A 21,976-nucleotide genomic window follows, 5' to 3' on the forward strand; every position below is an offset into this window, starting at 1 on the left:
TGCAGATCATACTTGTGTTTTTGCAGTATATAATATGGCCAGCTGTAGCGCAGATAGTTTTCACTTTACCTTTTCCCCAACATCCTTTGCCTTCACGTCTTCACGAGCACTGTTTTCCTCTGGTTTATGTTGTTTGACAGAAAAAAAGATTTAAAAATGTTTTAATTTAAGCAGAGATATCAGTTGGTATGGTTGAGGAGCTTGTTTTAAAACCTTCATTCAGGTAAGTTTGGTTGGTTTTTCTTTCACTCCTAATAAACGCTACAAAGAAACCACGCCCACTTCTGTCGTTCTCTTGAATTGGCTAACAGAAACTAATTTAGCTAGCTTACCGCACATGTGGTGTGGCAAGATATATGCACTTAAATGTTAAGTCATTTGCTGTTGCACGAAATTAGTAATCTTCACCCATAGAACTGCTAAAAGCAACCTTGTGAGCTCACTCTTTCTGTATTTTTGTATTTTTTATTTTAAATTCCAAAAATCAAAGAAAAAAATCTACAGATTCAGATTCTTAGTTACCTGTGATATGATCGAGTATGATGACGTCACTGCCGCTGATCTAATATGAATAAACACTTTATCAAAAAAAAGGGAGTCGCCGTGTATTCTTTAAAAGCACCGGAAATGTTTTGCCTAATATTGCAGTTGTTCTGTTTTATTGATTTTTTATTTTTTTAATACGTAAGAGCGTGATTATCCAAAGCAGACGGTAAAATGACTGCATGTATTGAGAGAAGTTGGAGAAGATATGTTAAAGCTGTAGCAGAAAGAACCACAGGTTAAAAATGTACAAGGATTTCCAACTATGAAAAGGAACAGTTTATAAAACTGGTACAATAAAGTCACCTAAGTGCTAGCAGTGACATTACCCAGCATACATCACTCACAACATCAATGCAATATACAAAAGTAATAGCCTGTAATTAATTTTATCTGCTATAATTTTCTCTCAGGTAGTTGTTTACATTATATAATTTAATCTGTGATTTTGAAAATATATAAATATAACGACAACAGGCTCTTCCGTGGCAATCTGTTGTCGTCAATAAACAACGTTTAGGTGAGCAAAACAGTATTCAATAGGAGTGCCCTGCACGTTAATTCTTGACGCGAGGGGGGTACCCGGCGCATCCATAAGTGAAGCAGAGGGACCGAGTTGGGAGTGAGAACGTGTTGGAGTACCATAGATAACTCCCATGTGAGCTGTGTCCTCGGAAATCTGGACTCGTGTGGAGTTTCCATGGAAAAAGCGGTAAGAACTTTACACCACTATATTCAAATAAATAGACTATTACTGAAATACAAGTGTTGCATTATAAACTATGACATAAATCTTAGAGGTGGGAATCACCATACATCCCACGATACGATATTATCACAATACTTAACGCACGATACGATATTATTGCAATTTTTAAAAATATTTTGCGATATTCAGATTCTGTACATAAAGGTAAACTTTATCAATATTCATTTTATCTAATATCAAAGTCTCACACTCAGTCTTTCTCTCATTTCAGTCAGTTGTATTGTTGACAAACTGAACGGTTTGTATTACAGTCTAGTCCAACTTAACTGAATGCAACCATCTGGTACAATTATAGCTATTCTGAACTATGAAATTTATGAAAACTATGCAGCCCATTCAGCAACTGAAGAATTTGAAAGTAAATTAAAACAAAATATAATTTTACATTAAATAAAAAAGTTTTAAACTTAATTAAAATAAAACATGTCTTAAATTAAAATAAGTAAACTGTCATGTTTATTGCTGCCATAAAAAAAGTTAAACACATTTGGACAGTGAAGGAATGTCAGGATTCTTGCTCAGAAAAAGGATCAACATGCTCTGAAGTCAGAGCACAAAAACCTTTTTTGTAACAAAATATGTATTTCTGCTGTCCCTGTATCGATACATTATTAGCAAACAAAATATCACGATACTACACAGTATCGATTTTTTCCCCCACCCCTAATAAATCTAGAGGTGCTATTAACAGGTTTTATAAAGGACACCTCCTTGCCTTTATAGTCTTATTCTTGAGCATTTTTAGTTCTCTAACATCAATAAGTTGGTATGTGTTTCATGGTTTCTAACAAGCCTTTTACAGTTAAATTAGTTAATTATGCACAGGGTTTAACCATCCACTGAGAACTAAAACTCAGCAGAGGCTTTGAAAGCTGTTTGTCGGTGACCAGATATCACCTGCTGATAAAGTGGGTTCGTTTATAAAGTGCTTTGTAGTTTTCTCAGTGTCCATTGCTCCTTCTTTTAATGCCTGTTTATCCTTTTTAACCCAGATTGGTCTCTCTGAAGGGAAACACAAGCTCCAACAGTTCTGTGCTCAGGAAACAAACTACATTTGCATATTTTGTGCACAATATTGCAATGGCGTAACATTATATTGAGCAGCAGCAGCCCAGATTAATATCACCAGGTAACGTGGGCGTGTTTCCTGAATCAGCAGCAGGTGTTAAACAGGTGAGCAGGATGAACGCAGGTAAACCGAGGTTCCGTCGAGCTGATTGCTGGTGTCGTGAGGAAAATGTAGGCTCGTTATTTATGTTACAGAAACACAGAGATGAGACCAGGTGGAATTTTAATTAAAATAATTTCTGAAGATGATATTGATGCATGTAAGCATTTGTAGCAACTGGAGAGGATGGAGACCTTATTGCTGATCTCTTTAATCTCGCTCACGATTATTACAAAAAACAAGCAATACCTGAAAAAAAAAAAAAATGAAAAAAATATGGTAAACATGTGCATTAGTGTTTGTACTCAATAATGCCCCTCAGGTGCCAGAGGCAGACAGAGGACCCAGGAGTCTTGGGGCACACGCAGCCCTCCAAACAGTACTGAAGACCGAAGTCCAGTCTTAATTCCGTTAATCTAATGAAAAAACTAATTTTCCAAAATTTATAAGATTTATCTTTATTAAATTTAGAATCAGCGTACAGATAATTTGAATTTTACTTAATGTTACTTGCTATATAATGAAAATAGTAAAGCATAAAACACATTGCAAATACAATTTCAAAAAAAGAAACAAACTAATGACCAAAAATCACAGCTAGTAAACAGCCTGTAATCAGTTAAGACCAAAGCTTTGAAAAGCAGATTCCAGTTTTTAAACTTAATCACAGAATTCACAAAAGAAAAAGGGAAAAATTTCTGATATGATTCATCTTCTCATTGTCACATTTATATCATTTATATCTCTGTAATAATATTAATAAAATATATTGCTGCATGACGTTTGCACTATAGCATACATTTAGAAAACAGTGGAGCACACTGTGGTTCAGTTTTCCCATCTAATGCAGTCCTGTCTGTTTACTGATCGATTACCCTATAACTCAAATTTATGTTTCACTTTGATCAGATGAAAATTTAATTTGTTTTTCTCTAAAAATCTAACTCTTTATAAAAGGATAAAATGGCAAGTGTAGAATCCCTAGTTTTTCATCATTAGGCATCATTAATGAGGAAAAGAGTGTATATTCTGACGTTTTTGCTGATCTAGTGTTTTGGACACTAGTCCAAGTCTAAAGACACGCAAAGGATACTGCCAAACTGTCCCAGTGGCCTACTCTGTTCTTTCAACTTAAGTTCTCTAACGGTGAATGTACCACACAGCCATATAACAAACCTCAGTAACCCTCCTAGAACTGCAATAAATAAATAAATAAAGTCCTCTTTTGTGACTCATTTTCTTACACATAGACAGTCTTCTGGTTTTTATTTCTTCATCTCTGGAAAAAAAATGGTGCTTCTAGGACAGATTTCTTTTTCTCTGATGTCTCCAGACCGTAATGCAGAGAGTCACAGATCTTCTGCCATGATCCTATTTCTGAGCTCCAAAGTGCAGCTCTCGCTCTGATAAAACTTTTGTTGCCTTTAGCTAGACTGATGCTGTCTTTACAGATGAAGACATCATGCCAGTGAAAAAAAAAAAACACTGAATGCAATAGCACCAGCTCTAGCTCTAGATAGAGAGAGCAAGTGAATGCTCCCTCTGAATGCTGCCTGACCCACTGGGATTTCTGAAGCCGTCTTAGATGCATTACTTATTACTTGCTTTACTTTCGTGCACCACCATCTTTGTGGAACAAGCAGGGTTTTGAATAGCACACTGCTCTAAGAAACTGCATCATGTTGTCCTGTCGTTTGTTCAGTTCACTAATGAAGTGAGAACATGGCATTTCCTGGAACAAAAGCAGCATCCAAGTTTGGGTCCATCCTTGGTGGAAAAGAGATTTATATATTTGTTGAAATAAAATATTTGTTATTTGTTTTTGCTTTTATTGGTGGGTAAATATTTAAGAGAAAGACAAGTTATAAGTGAACTTGTCTGTCTTAATCAGAATCAGAAACAAAACAAATTATTACAAAGTCTAAATTAATATTGCTACGCTGCTATTTCTGAAAGCAACAAGAAAGATGTTAGCAAAGCTTTGGTCCTGACCAAGAAAGAGAGTATAGCTCAAGAAATCAGTCAGAATTTCCACATAGGTCCACACACTAGCCACTAAGACCAAAGACAAAGTGGCACACTTTTATACTCTTTGGCCTCACCTTAAGTATTCTCATGTCTAATTGCTAAATGTGCCACAGACCCATGCAGCAAACCCTAATAAGCCTCCTAGAACCACCATAATTAAATACAATTCTTTTTGGAATTTCAGTTCTCTGTCCCTTTGTTTGTTCTCAAAAGACACAGACTGTTTTTTCTGTACTTGTCTCTTCATCGCTGTATAAAATGGAATCTCTAGGAAAGCTTTCTTTTTGTCTTCTGTCTTCAGACCTTCATTCAGAGAGTAACAGATGTTTTCCCATGAGTTCATCTCTGATTTCAAAAGTGAAGCTCTGGCTCTGATGAATTGTGAGATTTCAGTTTTGTTGGCTTTAGCCAGACTGATGCTGTCTTGACAAATGGAGTAGATGTCCATCCCAAGAAATAAAACATTTAGTGCAATGGCACCAGCTCTGGCTGTCTTAGAGAGAGCAAGGGACCCTTTGAATGATGCCTGACTCATTTCCTGGATTTCCGAAGCCATCTTGGGTGCATTACTTAATGCTTTACTTTCCTGGGCCACCATCTTGCCAGAACCTGCAATCAGGTTTTTAGATTTTATCAATTTAACATCTGAAGCATCTTTAACCAGTGATCGAATGCTCAGTCCAACTGACCCAACTTGTTTAAAGCCAATGCACATATCTTTATAAAAACCCACTTCCTTGTCAGCAGTTGGTTGATTGATTACCTCTCCCAGACAATCCTGAATACTTTGCACATCTTTCCTGAACTTTTGGAGTACATCATTGGCTTTGTTTCTCTGCTTGTGATTAACTCCAATCTCTGTGAATGTGGTCACAGCACTGTTGGTTCCACTCAAGATTCCCATTGCTGTCCCACCTATTAACAGACCCAGAGATGCGCCTGCTGTTACAGGACTTAACGCCAAACCAACAATGGACAGCACACCTCCAACCGCTCCCACTGAGCTGCCTGTTATGCTAGAGATTTTTGCTCCCTTATTCATTCTATCTAACTGTACAGCACACTGCTCCAGGTCTTCTAGAAACTTCAGCATCCTCGGCTGTCGGTTTTGGACCTCTTTGATGAAGTCAGAACAGGACTTTTCCTGGAATAAAAACACCATCCGGAAGTTTGTGTCCATCCTTAGTAAAGAAGAGGAAAGTTTTAAACTTCATTTTATTCTGTTAATTGAGAGTGATTAGTTAAAAGATAGACAAGAACAATGTAAAATAAAATAAAAACAAAATATTTACATTTAAAATAAAAATAAAATATTCTCATAAAATTTAAATATTTATTTTTTAAATTTGAAAACAATGTGACAGACTGGCGATTTGTCGAGGGTGTACCCTGCACTTGCCCTATGGTAGCTGGGATATGCTCCAATCCCCCAGCTAAACTGAATTAGATAAGTGGAGGAAAATGGATGGATAGATTTGCATGTGGTTCAAATATGTCCTTTTGTCTATAAAGATGATTGAGATATATCAAGAACATGAGTCCAGCTCAGACAATCAACAGTAGCAAAATCTTTGTAGATATCCATGATAAATTTAAAGTGAAATACAGATCGAGCTTCAAATAAATTTCGAAAGCTTCAAACATTCCCTAGAACAGTGAAAGACTTCCTGGCTCAATAAAACAAAAAACAACGATAGCTTCTCAGTGGCAGACACAAGTAGACTGTTGAAACCTGAGGTTATAGGTAAATAGAAAAATATATCTAAAAGCAGCATTGGGGAGTAACAGAATACATGTACTGGTGTTAGGTATTTAAAATACAAAATATGAGTAACTGTATTCCGTTACAGTTACCATTTAAAAAGGTGATAATTAGTATACAGTTACTTTGTTGAAATAAATGGATTATACAGAGGTCTTTTCCTGTTTCATATGTTCAGCTATCCCCTCTCTAATTTTGGTAATTCCACACATTGGCAAAACCCTAACTAGCACAAAGGAGCCAGCAGTGCATGAACAGGAATGCATTTCTTACACGGAAATTCCGACACCATTTCATATTTAAACAAAAAAGCGCTGGGCAAAATCTGACCGTTCAATGCAAACTCTGTTTGCCAGAAACCAAGCTGCTCTCAGCGTCAAAAGACTCCAACCTAAAGAAACATCTAAGTAAGTTGTTTACTTACGTTAGCCTACTGCAGCTACCTTGTTTTAGTTGTGGTAGCTACCTGGGTTATGTGCCACTTCAGGGTTTTCGATGTGCTATTGCTGTGTGATTTATTACTATTACTGAAGGCTACTCGCCACCAAGCTAAAATTGATAGCTGGCGTTAGCTGAGGTTAGTTCATAGACTTGATGGATAGCATTAACAACCTGCTAGCTGCAAATAATCATGTGCAGTTCTGAAAGTCTATGAACTAACGCCAGTTAACAATGTTAGCTCAGTGGCAAGTAGCCTTCAGTAATAGTAATAAATCACACAGCAATAATACATTCATGTAGTTGTAAAAAGCATGACAATATATTAAGTAATCCAAAGTATTCAGAATATGTTACTCACATTGAATAACTTAACGGAATAGGTTACAATATACATTTTGGGGCATGTATTCTATAATCTGTAGTGGAATATATTTTAAAAGTAACCTTCACAACACTGTCTAAAAGCATCTTTTCACTTTGTCATTATGGCCTACAAAATCAAGGCTGATGAAAAGAAGAAAATGACATATTTATTATAAAATGTACTTTCTAGCAAACATGAGGGAGGTCTAACAACGTAATTAAGACATTCCTACCGGATTTCATTGAGCTGGTTAATACAACAAAGCATGTCTTGTATGTCACTTTCAGGCAAATCCATGTTGATGTCTACTTGAACTTCATTCATCATCAAGGGAAAGGCACTGATGCTGATTTTAGAGACACAATATGAAATATGTTAATGTTTTATAAAGTGCATGGTTTCTTTTTTATTTGAATCAGAGGAATTCTGTTGTTCATGATGTTGTTTACCTTTTTTCAAATCTGTCACAGATCATCTTGGAGACTTGTACATATCTGTCAAACTGATATTTCAGCACCTCCAAATTCTGAAGTTTGGGAAGGAAGAAGACTTTTGCATCTCTTTTAAACTCCAGTAGCAGAGGGCAGATCAGTTTTGCATGTGTGATGACAATTTGAACATGTTCACTGTGTTTGGGCAGCTGTACCACCTGGTTTTGAGTGAACACATTCAGTGAGGTCACTGCAAGCTTCTCCACTGCATCCAAGAAGAGGTCAAGCTTCTCCAGACCATCCAAAGTGTTTTTTAACACTTCGTCCAGCTCCTTCTCCAACTCTGCATGTTTGCTCTCTGGACTCAACATCTTGTTGAGCTTTTCCGACTCAGTCGTCCTTGCTTCCATCCATTTAGGGAATGTCTTGCAGAAAGTTCCTACTGTCTCAATGTGGCCTAATGTTTCTGTGATGTATGTGCACAAGGCCTCATTGAACCTTTTGCTATAACACAAAACAACAATTTGCCTCATTTACTGAAACATGCACAGTAAATTGTTTACTGCTACGTATTTTAGTGAATCAGAATTTTTAACATTTACCATCAGAATAATTTGAATTTCTTTTTTCTTTCACTTTTTTCAAGCAGGACAATTGGACAAATAAATAACTGTAAATAAAATGTTTATTTCTAATACATGGTTGAAAACCCTTTACTGACAGTGACAGCCGGAAGTACTGGACTCCTGGGCTTTCCTCTACTCTTTATTTAATGACACAAAACACCTCAGTGTTCAGTAAAATGAAGCGTAAAAGAGGGTTTACCCTTAGACCTTAGGGCTAGTTAACAAATTCCTCTATTAACTAAATCTGAATGGGACACAGGGCAACGTAAGAATAATGCTATTTTTATACATGTTTGAATTGCAATAAGTATGTTTTAAAATATCATCTGCATGTACATGAATATCTGAAGAAGAATTTTGTTGTTGTTTAAAGACAGATTTCAGTTTCCTTTTTTCACTAAATCTTGACCTTGATCCCACTGTATTAAAAAAAGTTTTAGTATAGCTCTTGCCCATCGGGAGGAGTTGCGCTTTCTGAATACTCTTATTTATTGACTGATATATCAACAGGCACCCCCAAGGTCCCAACGAGCAGTAATAACCAAATCTAAATTACTAATAGAACTCAGGGTGCTAAAAGGGTTCTCTCACCCCAACCGGTCGCAGCAGATGGCCGCCCCTCCCTGAGCCTGGTTCTCTCGGAGGTTTTTTCCTGTTAAAAGGGAGTTTTTCCTTCCCACTGCCACCAAATTGCTTGCTCATAGGGGGTCATATGATTGTTGGGTTTTTCTCTGTATCTATTTTTGTACAATCTACTGTGCAATATAAAGCGCTTTGAGGCGACTGTTGTTGTGATTTGGTGCTATATAAATAAAATTGAATTGAATTGAATTCAAAGTATTCTATGATATGATTCAGCCACTGCCAGTAATATGACTTTATAATTGCTAATGCAAATTCAGCAATGAAATTGAAGTGCTCTTCCTTGATTCATGATAATAAGACTGATGTCTGCATATTTAAAACACAGATTTATCTAAAAGTGATAGTAGTGAAAGTGTAAATTGTAACTTGCATCCTTTACAGACTGTCCTTTCTCCTTCTCTGGTGTGTAAAAATGCTGACAGTCACACCTCTGTTTTTAATGCTGTCCCTGTGTTGTCCAAGGTGAGATATGCATTTGATTTCTTATATAGGTTTCCTTTGACAGCATTAGGTAAAAGCTGCTGGGATGTAAGATAAAGGATCTGGAAGTCTTTCAAATACTGTCCTCTTATGGCATAGTGTTGTGATTACAGTGTATGAAGCTACAATAAATACATATAATTCATTGCAGTCTTTGATTTCCCTATGTATATGTGTTATGTGTTGACAGTAGAAAAAACATCTGGACTTGTTCCATATTTGAATATCCTTAGAATATGACTGTGATTATTTTTGTTAATATAGTAGATTTAAGTATTACCATTTTTGCTAATACTTCAGCATAACTGTTTTGTTTTGTTTTTTACTTTACCTTGTTTCTGACATCCTGAGGTTTTTGCTGACTTCAATTATCAGCTGGAAAAAGAAAAAAAAATCCAGAGCTTTTTTATGGTTTCTTTTTTAAAAATCACATTTTAAAGGAATGGCTAAGAAAAACTTGTCATATCACATACCAGAACATAGCCCTTTGCTGCTTTCTTTTAACTTTGTTTTTATCATGTTATAACTCTCCGTACTTGGTAGTACATAATAAATCCATCTCTTCCACTTATCCTTTATCGGGGGGCTGGAGCCTACCGCAGCATAATACACACTAGACAGTTCACCAGCCTGTTGCAGGGCTAACACATAGGAACAGGCAGCCATTCACACTTATGGGCAATTTAGAGTTACCAATTAACCTAACCCCACTGACTGCATGTCTTTGGACTCTGTGAGGAAGCCAGAGTATCTGAAGAAAGCCCATGCAAACACAGGGAGAACATGCAAACTCCACACGGTGTTTCCAAGACCATGTCCTCATGTAAATGGATTTATGATGACCAACAAACACAGAATTTACATAATTGGCAATGAAAAAATTCACAAAAAGAAATGATATGGTGAGAGTTCCTACCCACCTAAATATGGTTTTATTTCCTGCTTGTTATATATAATCTGCAAAGATAAAAGTTTTTTTTTAAACTTAAAAAAAAAAAAATTTAAACCCTCAATGAAAAGCATTTTACTCAATTTCATGAAGTTTTACGTTAATACAGTTGGGTTAAGGTCACATAACCATTAACAGTGTCTCCAAAGGTAATAATAAGTACTGTTCAGATATTTTTCTTATTAGATATGTGTTGCATAATTTTTTTGCTCTGGCTACATCCACTTATCTGAACAAACACCTAACGCTCTGATAGGGTCATCCCACATACACATGATAACTTCAACAGGTATTCAGGAAGAGCATGGGGTTGAGCAGAGCAGAGAGCAGATAAGATAAGCATACTAGCAGAATTTATGATGAGGCTCTGAACTAACATTCCACAATAAAACATGGTTGTAAAGATGACATTTCAACATATTTAATAAATGTCAAATTTTGAGTGTTGATATATGTAATACTGGGTGTTGTGTGAATAATTAATGAATTTTAAATCCTTACCTAGACAAGTGATTAAGAAAATAAACATATGAATTACAGATTTTATGGGAGTAGAGACTCTACTAAGATTTAAAGTACTTCACAGGCATTAATCTGTTGATGTATTGCTCTCCATTTGCCAAAAAGTACTAAAATGGTTTTGTTTTTCTTTTGGTTTTTTTGGCATTAGTGTGATAAATGACTATCTAGACTAGAGGTGTCGAACTCCAGTCCTTGACGGCTGCTGTCCTGAAACTTTTAAATGTGACCCCGCTGCAACACACCTGGTCATTAGCAAGACTCTATAGAACTCGACTGCATGCAGAAGTGGCAAATCTTACCCTACTCAAGTAATGTTAAATAGATTTAAGTAAATGTAAGTGTTTGGAAAATTGTACTTCTAAAAGTACTGTTATTGCACCATGTTCATTCACTCATGAGCTGCTGTAACATGAATCAAATGGCTGAACTGCCACCTCAGCATGCAGTCAAGTTCTATCGAGTCTTGTTAATGACCTACTAATTTTATTAAGGTGTGTTGCAGCAGGGACACACAGAAAAGTTTCAGGACACTATCCATCGAGGAGTGGAGTTTAACACCTATGATCTAGACAATGTAATAGTAGTTTAGTTAGGGGAATATATCCATTTATTTAAAGTTATCACTAGAAGCATATTTTAGGCATCACAATGTTGCTACAAGATTTTAGTTAATATTAATAACATCTTAACTGAATTTGCCATTTGTATTTTAAATTTAACCCTAACCCAATGAAAACATTAGATCCAGTTAAGATTTACCGTAATAAAAACCAACTGCAGAGTATTTACAAAATGAATGAATGAAAAAAACAAGTAAATAAATAATCAATGTAGATTTCATAATTTCTTTTCTGATAAAGATAAAATCTTTACCCTCCTCACTGTCCTCAACCCATCAGCAGGACTGGTATATGTTCCTTTTTGCAAGTAGGAATCGGACAAGCCCAGTTAGATCCCCAATATGACCTTTAACAGGACACGGGCATGAATTTCTCTGATCAAACAATCAGAAACAGACCTCATGAGGGGGGCCTAAGAGCCTGAAGTTCTCTGGTGGGCCCTGTACTCATTGCCTGGTACCGTGGAGCCTTACTGGCATTTGCCATTTAATACCAGAAATTGCAGGTCCACCATTGGTATCCTATGCTTTTCATAGATTAGAGCTCATGTGACAAACATGAAAGGGTCTGGAGAAGCCTTGGAGAGCATTGTTCAGCATGACCAGTTTGGTGGTGGGTCTGGGGAGGCATATCCATGGAGGGATACACAGACCTTTTGATGAAAAATGCTGGAAGAGTTATGCAATATTTGATTTTCAATCAGTTGTGCTATACAATACATGATGAACCAGCTAAACATAGCAAACACTCGTCACAAACACATTTTCTCCCACTAGTTTCTCTTGTCTCCTCATATGGGGAAGGAATTCTTTATGTTGTGTCACTAGGGAGCGGGGCTAAGTGTATAAACAGTGTTGGGGAGTAACGGAATACATGTACCGGCGTTACGTATTTAAAATACAAAATATGAGTAACTGTATTCTGTTACAGTTACCGTTTAAAAAGGTGGTATTCAGAATACAGTTACTTTGTTGAAATAAATGGATTACACAGCGGCCTTTTCCTGTTTCATATGTTAGGCTATGCCCTCTCTATTTTTGGTAATTCCACGCCGGTGGAAACCCAAACAAAACACGCATTAAGAGGCTCTAATGCCTGTGTCTCAATCTCGCGGCCCATGTCAGCTCTATTTGTGGCCCGCATAATGACGTGAAAAATAGTTTTTAAATGATTATTAGTAGTCAGTGCTGCAGGGAGAATGGACTGCCATACCCGTTATGTGTCTGTGAGCGTGAAGGAGGGAGAAAAAGGAGAGTCGAAAAGTACGAGCAGTCACCGAACAGAAACCTGAGATGGAAGCATGCAAATATAATAATAACCACTGCAGCCAAAAAGAGTGCCTGATGAGCCCAGTTGTAAGTAAGCTATTAAGACTCGACTGTACACTGTGTTCGTGTTTTCCTCCAAAGCCTTTCAACGCCTCTCTCTGTCTCTCACTAGCAAAGTCGACCCAGACAACAAAGTAAAGCTAGTTTTCGGCTACGAGCCCGACGTATTAGCCAGAGGTCGGTTTACTATGATTCGGAGCCGCGGACCTGTTTTATATACGTGCAGAATAATTGGTATGGCGAGTAACCTTAAGTAATAGTAATAAATCACACAGCCCCTCTCAATAGTACATTCATGTAGTTATAAAAATCATGATAACATATTAAGTAATCCCAAGTATTCAGAATACGTTACTCTCATTAGGTAATGTAATGGAATATGTTACAAAATACATTTTGGGGCATGTATTCTGTAATCTGTAGTGGAATACATTTTAAAAGTAACCTTCCCAACACTGTGTATAAAGAGGGACGGACAGACTAATTTATGTTTCTGTATATACTGCATAGACTCTATATATGCTGTTACTCCTCTTGCAAGGTAAAGTAAAGCTTTACACCTCTGCTTGGTCTCCATTTGTCATTTGTTATTTTCTAACACCTCCACAGGCTCAAAAATGACACCCTGGCAGCCATTATGTATCCATATGGATCCTAGGGTTCTCCTGCTGCACGACAATGACTGGCCTTATGGGGCAAGAGTATGGAGGCAGTTCCTGTAAGATGAAGGAACTGATACCACTGACAGGCTCCACATTCGCTTAACCTTAATCAAAAGAAGATCTCTGGGTCATTATGTTTATGAAGCAGGTCTCTCTTGTAGATTACACACTGAGTCCCAATGGAATTACCTAAGGTTAAATAAAAAATAGTCATAAAATATGTTTCTGTCCATCCGACACCACCAGGTTGCACCTCAGACTGTCCTGTGATGCCCAGATCCAGCTCTCGGAGGAGATCCCCCAGGACACCATCCATTGTCTCATCAGGAGACGCTACTTTTTAAAGTCCATCATGGAAAGTTAAAGTATTTTCCCAACACTAAGTCAACTTATGTAATAAGCATTAAATTTATAGACCTGGGGCCCTTATCTGGACAAGTTTTATCACTATCCTTCTGATAAGATTCAGAAGGTCATCTCCGAAGGTTTCGAAACAAGCGTCCTTGCCATTCATAGAAGTATTCCACAGTAATCCATTTTTTAACTTAAAACTGTACAAAAATAATACTGTCTCTTCGACCCAAAATTGTAATGGACATTTTGACGCAAACAGTATTTTAAACTGTATACCACCTTGATCTAAATTGAGGCTAACTAACCATATTTTGAATGAAAACTTGTGATGTTCTTCCTAATGCTTCAAAGGCAACAGCACTGTATGATGTTTATTTACAAGACTCTACTGCAAAGATTAACCATATGTTCCCTCTGGTCTTAAATTTAAACAGTGCACTCAGTGTCAGGTCACAGGAAATGTGGTGGAATTGAATTCAGAAACGTCTTGCTGTGAGGCAACAGTGCTAACCACCGTGCAGTCCTTTGAACATACTTTACATAATTTATGAACACGTATTACATGCCAAAATTATTGTACAGGTTTTATTTTATTCATTCCTTGCTGTAAATAAACTTGCCAGTTTTAAATAGTATAAAGAGTCTTTACCTTTTCCTAGGGTTGCCAACTCCCTGAAAAATAAATAAGGGACACCTCGTGGCCAGGGCCGGGCAACCCAGTTCACCCTTCCCAGTGTGGTGAATTTTGTAGCTCTTTTTTTTGTGTGTGAAATTATTTTTTAACCATTTGACTTGAATTTGATTTAAGCAGATGCATGTTCTTTGTGATATGACCATATGGGAAACAAATGATCATTTAGCCATTTATTTTTAGCTCAAAATGACAACATTAACACAGTAAAACAGGTCTCTTTCTTAAACAGAAGCCTGTCATGCTTAACTTTTGAGAATATAAGTAAATCTTTCTTTAAAAGAACTCTGTCCTGCTTAACTTAAAATTATATAAATTAATAGAAAACAATAGAACGAAAAATATTCTTGTAACAGTGCACATATAGTGCATTTAGTACAATTGGCTTCAGTTGAGGTATTATTTCAGCTTTTCTAATGCTAATCAGCTGCTCCTGTTTGTAAACCCACTTGTTCCCATGATTACGCATCATAACTCATCATCATTATTAATCTATGTATTACTTTTATGTATTAGTGATCTATTTGTTGTAATCATCTATCCTTGCAGTTGTTTATTACACAAAATAAATTATATTATCACACTTCTGGCCACATAGCGCTGATATTCACTGCACATGCCCATATTAACCTTAACCAGAGGGTTTAAAAAAAACAAACCAGTGTTTACATACCATATCTGCTTCTGCCGTGGCCTGGTGGACAAAAAATTGGTTAAGGGTTCCCCGAGCTTTCACGCCCCTCATGTTCTTCATGTGCCCACCACTACAAGCATGCCTATGGAAAAAGTGCGCCGGCACACAGTGCAGTGCGCTTTAAAGGTGTTATCGTGCATTTTCCCAGCCAGGTGTTTTCTTTTTCCCATTCCTCCCTGTACATTTGCAGCCTTTTTTTTTTTTCTTTCTCTGAGGGGAACAAACATTGCTGCTCTAATGCTGGGCTTACACTGTGCGATTTTTTGGCCCATTTTGAGACGATTTTTGAGTCGTGCGACCGATTTGGTGATCGGCCCGATTTTGGCCTTCATCGTGCATCGTGTAGTATACGTGGGGTAACGAGAAGCGATTAACACCTCACGACCAGCTCCCGATCATCAATCGCTCGTGAGGGTGTCACCACAGCTGCTCACACTGCTCACGCGCAAACACGTAAACGTCGGTGAAAAAGATGGAGCAGTACGGCTGTACAGCGTGTGATCTGGACACAAGCGATGGAGGCACAACTTGTAGAACTTTGGAAAGCTCATCCGAGCCTTTTCGATGTGGCATCACAAAATTATCACGACCACAACAACCGTGAAAATAGTTGGATTTACATTGCTGCTCAATCACAGCTGCCTGATCAATGTTTTTCATTAGCAATTTAGCAAAGTTGATGGTGGTGGTGTGCGTGTCTGTGTGAGTGAAAGACAGAGAGAGAGAGAGCGACAGATTTTCTGTTATAACCTTCATTTTATGGAGGCACAGTGTGACCACTCAGGTCGCATCAGAGCATCGGGCGGTATAGTGTGAGACCTTGCATCGTGACCTACCAACTTCTAACCCCTGCGAGTCAATCGTGCAGTTTGAGCAGGAGCTGAATAACGTGACTGAAAAAATCGCACAGTGTGAGCCCAGCTTTAGGTGTACTGTCGTCCGAGACTTGCACCGCAGTGTCAGCGTTTGTTTCCCTGTTGGCCATGCTTGTTGTTGTGGTCATCTGTTGTCTTCCGGTATTTTCTCCGTAAGCGACCTTTCCTCGATCAATGAGATGAGCAGTAATCTGAATTGTCATACTCGAATTGTCATAAGTGTGCTGTCAGTAGGGGTGGGTTTTTATAATCGATTTATCGATTAAAATCGATTCTGGCTTGGATAACGTAAAATCGATTCATTAAAATCCTGAATCGATTTTTTAATATAAATTTATTTTGCCCGAAATGCCAGAATCTCTGGTGAAATCTCACAAAATTTCAACAACCACCAAACAGCTAAGACAGTAAATGAGAGCAGGAACACGGATTCTGCACAAAGACTTAAACATACAGCGCGACCCGCGGATCAGAATCAGTTAGATGTCGCCTTTCTCACAGTCGGGGCTGAAAGCCGACAGCTCGCTGATTCTGATCTGTCGGCGGGTCCGCGCTTTGTGTTCACGCCCTTTATGCGCTGATTCTAAAGCTGTTAGTTTGATGTCTCTCCAAACAATATTGACCGAACCAGCAGCAAAAGAAGATCCAAACTACGCTTCACATAAACATCGTCATGTATTCACTCTTTACTTTTACGGTTTTGCTTCGACCACGATACACAGCTCGCTCTCTCTCTCTCTCTCTCTCCCTCTCTCTCTGTACTTCAAGAACAGTTTCCCGTCTAAAAATCTGTTTTCTTCATTATTCGCTTGCTTGTTATGCACAAGTCTACCGTTGTTTACAGTGCTGTCGCCGACGTTTTTTTTTTTTCGTTTTATATACTTCAGAAAAGAAAACCTAATTTCTGCCGTTCAATACTGAACAAATTTAAACTTTTTAAAATTATGCAAAATGCAAAACGCTCAGCTGTGTCTCTAATAAAACCGCTGTAACTTCAGAGGTAACGTTCATGTGTTGATTAATGGTTTTCTTTCGTTTTTGATGTACTGCAGAATATTTTTATAAAATCCAGGCCAGGAAAATCACCTTCATGTTTTTCTGTGTTTTATCTTCAGCTACTTTGACACAAAGGCATCTGCTGTGATACTCACACCTTTGATAAAGTCTTGCGTGTGTCAGCTTCCTTTTTATAGATACAAAAATATGTAAATGTACTGATCTGAATTATAATATTTCTGACTGTCAAAGTTTCCCAGATTCAAATCGAATTGAATCGAATCGAATCGAATTAAATCGAATCGTGGATCGAATCGATTCGGGACCTTGTGAATCGGAATTGAATCGATTCTAGAAATCAGTGACGATACCCAGCCCTAGCTGTCAGCTCATTGGTCACAAAGCAGGAGAGGGGCTGGGAATTATGTTTTCAAACAAAGCATTAATTCCATAAACATTTATAGACTACTTTTGATTCTCACTGTATTACGGGACAAAGTGCGTCCCTTATTAGCTCAATACGGGACATGTACTTTTGTTTCTAAATACGGGACGATTCCGTTTTTTAAGGGACGGTTGGCAACCCTAGGGACATTGCATATTTGTACTTTTTTTTCGGTTTAAAAGATTAAAATATGAAAAGGCTAAAAGTCTAACTGCTAACAAAGAGACACGTTTTCGTGTAAAAACCAGCAGTCCCATCACAAGTTTTTAAAATTAAATCTAACATAAAAACTTGGACATAACCGGAACTGCAGCTGATTAAAGTGAAAGAGTAGATACGTAGAAGTAAAGTGGGCCTGTTCCTCCAACGATTCTTATAAAGTCGCTGGGTGTGTCTTTAAAATCGTTTCTTCCGTGTTTTGTTCTAGTCTGTCACTTAATCAGTACATATATGTATTTTGCTACATGCACTCTAAAAGTTTTCCGTGCACCATGAGCCGCCTTACCTTGCCTCAGACATCTTCTTCTTCTCTGTGTTGTGTTCAGGTCCTCGCGGAGGTCTCACCTTTATCTGCGCAAAGGAAACAAGAACAGGATGGATCTGAAGCCCGCAGTCCAGCTGTGTAGAAATTAACAAGCTCCCAATACCACGCCTCGAGTGGACCTGCTGAAATAACTGCATACCCACTCAGTAATTAAACTGCCCAGTCACAAATGTTAAGTTTCGTTTTCATTTCTCCACATTATGAGCCACACCTGTTTGTGTAACATCTTGGATCATCGACACTCAGCTGACTTTTGTTTGTTAAGGAGGGTGAAAAAGTTTAGTAGCGACATTTGACGTTCAGGCAACAACAACAACTTGCTCGTCTTGATTAACTGGTTTCCTGATGCTGCCTTCAAGTGTTATCGGGAAAGAAAAAGTGGTGACTGAAAGGACTTTTGACTTCTTAATGAAAACACAACAAACATGTTCCCCCTTAAATCGTAAAGAATTTTATGATACAGTGTTTAATGTACACCGTGTTTTCCTGAAAATGTCCGGATTCTCAGCCAAGTACTTATCAGATTTTTTTTTTCTTTTTCTTTTTTTTTATCCACGTTTCCCTTCCAAATGAACTCGAACACACCACCTCAAAGTACGGGGGAGACGGATGTACATGCATAATCAAAACTATTTTTCCGGGGTGTGTGTGTGTGTGTGTGTGTGGGGGGGGGGAAGAATAACACTATTTAACATCAAGAGAACGAAACCGGTATGTCAAACACTGGTCATGATTTCTGAGCTCATATGCGGCCCTTTACACTCCCACAAATAGTGTTATACATGTGAACAACACTGTTTTGCAAAGTGGTGAAAGAAGCGGGTGAGTAAAAGCCATAATCCTCCTTAATATTGGATTCATTAATGTAAATACTACTTATATACATCATAATTAATTATTAGAGTTTTTTACTTTCAAATGTGCAAATAATAAATTACTAGCTACAGCTTTAAATTAAATGGTATGGGGTATAAAGTATAACATCTGCATCCAAATTTTAGAGAAGTAGATGCAGAATACTGAAGTACGTTAAATCTGTAGTTCAGTAAAATAACCTAACTAAATGTACTCATTAAATTTCAATATGATTATATCTATGATGCCATCCAGTGGGCACTGGATACTGCACATTTAGCAGTACTCCAGTCCAAAAGCATTCCTTGAGCAGGGCATAAGTAGGAACCAAACATATTTTACGCCCCCCTCTGGGCATGCCCCTGTCCATCTCCATGTCCGGTACTGGTTAGCATAATCATTATTATTTATAGTTAGATAACTGAAAAGGCATACCAAACCCAAGGCCTACCAAAATTTCCTAGAAAGAGATAAAGCATCCAAAATGTTAATGTGAAATGAGCACAAAGACATACAAAACCCACAGATCACAGGGAGAGATACAAAACTCCTGAAAGGAGAAAGACACAAAAGCAGCTATAAGAACAGAAGGAACAAAGAGACAAAACAAAGAAAGAATAGATGTAGAAAGATGAAAGATGAGCTGATTGCTGGTGTCGTGAGGAAAATGTAGGCTCGTTATTTATGTTACAGAAACACAGAGATGAGACCAGGTGGAATTTTAGTTAAAATAATTTCTGAAGATGATATTGATGCATGTAGCATTTGTAGCAACTGGAGAGGATGGAGACCTTATTGCTGATCTCTTTAATCTCGCTCACGATTATTACAAAAAACAAGCAATACCTGAAAAAAAAAATGAAAAAAATATGGTAAACATGTACATTAGTGTTTGTGTTTGTACTCAATAATGCCCCTCAGGTGCCAGAGGCAGACAGAGGACCCAGGAGTCTTGGGGCACACGCAGCCCTCCAAACAGTACTGAAGACCGAAGTCCAGTCTTAATTCCGTTAATCTAATGAAAAAACTAATTTTCCAAAATTTATAAGATTTATCTTTATTAAATTTAGAATCAGCGTACAGATAATTTGAATTTTACTTAATGTTACTTGCTATATAATGAAAATAGTAAAGCATAAAACACATTGCAAATACAATTTCAAAAAAAGAAACAAACTAATGACCAAAAATCACAGCTAGTAAACAGCCTGTAATCAGTTAAGACCAAAGCTTTGAAAAGCAGATTCCAGTTTTTAAACTTAATCACAGAATTCACAAAAGAAAAAGGGAAAAATTTCTGATATGATTCATCTTCTCATTGTCACATTTATATCATTTATATCTCTGTAATAATATTAATAAAATATATTACTGCATGACGTTTGCACTATAGCATACATTTAGAAAACAGTGGAGCACACTGTGGTTCAGTTTTCCCATCTAATGCAGTCCTGTCTGTTTACTGATCGATTACCCTATAACTCAAATTTATGTTTCACTTTGATCAGATGAAAATTTAATTTGTTTTTCTCTAAAAATCTAACTCTTTATAAAAGGATAAAATGGCAAGTGTAGAATCCCTAGTTTTTCATCATTAGGCATCATTAATGAGGAAAAGAGTGTATATTCTGACGTTTTTGCTGATCTGGTGTTTTGGACACTAGTCCAAGTCTAAAGACACGCAAAGGATACTGCTAAACTGTCCCAGTGGCCTACTCTGTTCTTTTAACTTAAGTTCTCTAACGGTGAATGTACCACACAGCCATATAACAAACCCCAGTAACCCTCCTAGAACTGCAATAAATAAATAAAGTCCTCTTTTGTGACTCATTTTCTTACACATAGACCGTCTTCTGGTTTTTATTTCTTCATCTCTGGAAAAATTGGTGCTTCTAGGACAGATTTCTTTTTCTCTGATGTCTCCAGACCGTAATGCAGAGAGTCACAGATCTTCTGCCATGATCCTATTTCTGAGCTCCAAAGTGCAGCTCTCGCTCTGATAAAACTTTTGTTGCCTTTAGCTAGACTGATGCTGTCTTTACAGATGAAGACATCATGCCAGTGAAAAAAAAACACTGAATGCAATAGCACCAGCTCTAGCTCTAGATAGAGAGAGCAAGTGAATGCTCCCTCTGAATGCTGCCTGACCCACTGGGATTTCTGAAGCCGTCTTAGATGCATTACTTATTACTTGCTTTACTTTCGTGCACCACCATCTTTGTGGAACAAGCAGGGTTTTGAATAGCACACTGCTCTAAGAAACTGCATCATGTTGTCCTGTCGTTTGTTCAGTTCACTAATGAAGTGAGAACATGGCATTTCCTGGAACAAAAGCAGCATCCAAGTTTGGGTCCATCCTTGGTGGAAAAGAGATTTATATATTTGTTGAAATAAAATATTTGTTATTTGTTTTTGCTTTTATTGGTGGGTAAATATTTAAGAGAAAGACAAGTTATAAGTGAACTTGTCTGTCTTAATCAGAATCAGAAACAAAACAAATTATTACAAAGTCTAAATTAATATTGCTACGCTGCTATTTCTGAGAGCAACAAGAAAGATGTTAGCAAAGCTTTGGTCCTGACCAAGAAAGAGAGTATAGCTCAAGAAATCAGTCAGAATTTCCACATAGGTCCACACACTAGCCACTAAGACCAAAGACAAAGTGGCACACTTTTATACTCTTTGGCCTCACCTTAAGTACTCTCATGTCTAATTGCTAAATGTGCCACAGACCCATGCAGCAAACCCTAATAAGCCTCCTAGAACCACCATAATTAAATACAATTCTTTTTGGAATTTCAGTTCTCTGTCCCTTTGTTTGTTCTCAAAAGACACAGACTGTTTTTTCTGTACTTGTCTCTTCATCACTGTATAAAATGGAATCTCTAGGAAAGCTTTCTTTTTGTCTTCTATATATATATATATATAACATAATAAAGTAATATGTTTTTTCATTTTTTTCATATATATATTTTAAGTAATAAAATATGTGAATTTTTATTGTTATTCAGTTCTTTGTATTGCTCTTTGAAAGCTAAAACCATGTTTAAATGTACATATACTTGACTAAAGTAATGTGTGGCTTACAAAACCTCTTTACTTTTTTACAAAAATGAAGGTAGTTTTGAAGGCAAGAGGGGTCCAACGTAGTAACAACAAGGTGTACCTGTGAGGTTATATCAGT

The 21,976-nt window shown here is 37.3% G+C and overlaps 1 protein-coding gene across 4 annotated transcripts in view; it reads right to left on the reverse strand.

The window, feature by feature from the left end:
- Nucleotides 1–866: 866 nt before the first annotated feature.
- The window catches only part of LOC146388074 (uncharacterized), a 38,866-nt gene continuing 17,756 nt past the window's right edge, over nucleotides 867–21,976 (reverse strand). The window contains exons 1-6 of one of the 4 annotated variants that reach the window (XM_084925174.1): nucleotides 18,149–18,290; nucleotides 17,899–17,963; nucleotides 9,589–9,632; nucleotides 7,525–8,010; nucleotides 7,308–7,421; nucleotides 867–5,689 (exon numbers count right to left, since the gene is read on the reverse strand). In XM_084925174.1, the coding sequence (XP_084781300.1) occupies nucleotides 4,600–5,689; nucleotides 7,308–7,421; nucleotides 7,525–8,010; nucleotides 9,589–9,602 (1,704 nt within the window). In that variant the 5' untranslated portion in view covers nucleotides 9,603–9,632; nucleotides 17,899–17,963; nucleotides 18,149–18,290 and the 3' untranslated portion in view covers nucleotides 867–4,599. The other 3 variants (XM_084925176.1, XM_084925173.1, XM_084925175.1) reach the window with 3 other exon arrangements.

Source organism: Perissodus microlepis, chromosome 4 (genome assembly GCF_051167445.1).
Source record: "Perissodus microlepis isolate ML-2025 ecotype Zambia chromosome 4, ASM5116744v1, whole genome shotgun sequence".
Lineage (NCBI taxonomy): Eukaryota > Metazoa > Chordata > Actinopteri > Cichliformes > Cichlidae > Perissodus > Perissodus microlepis.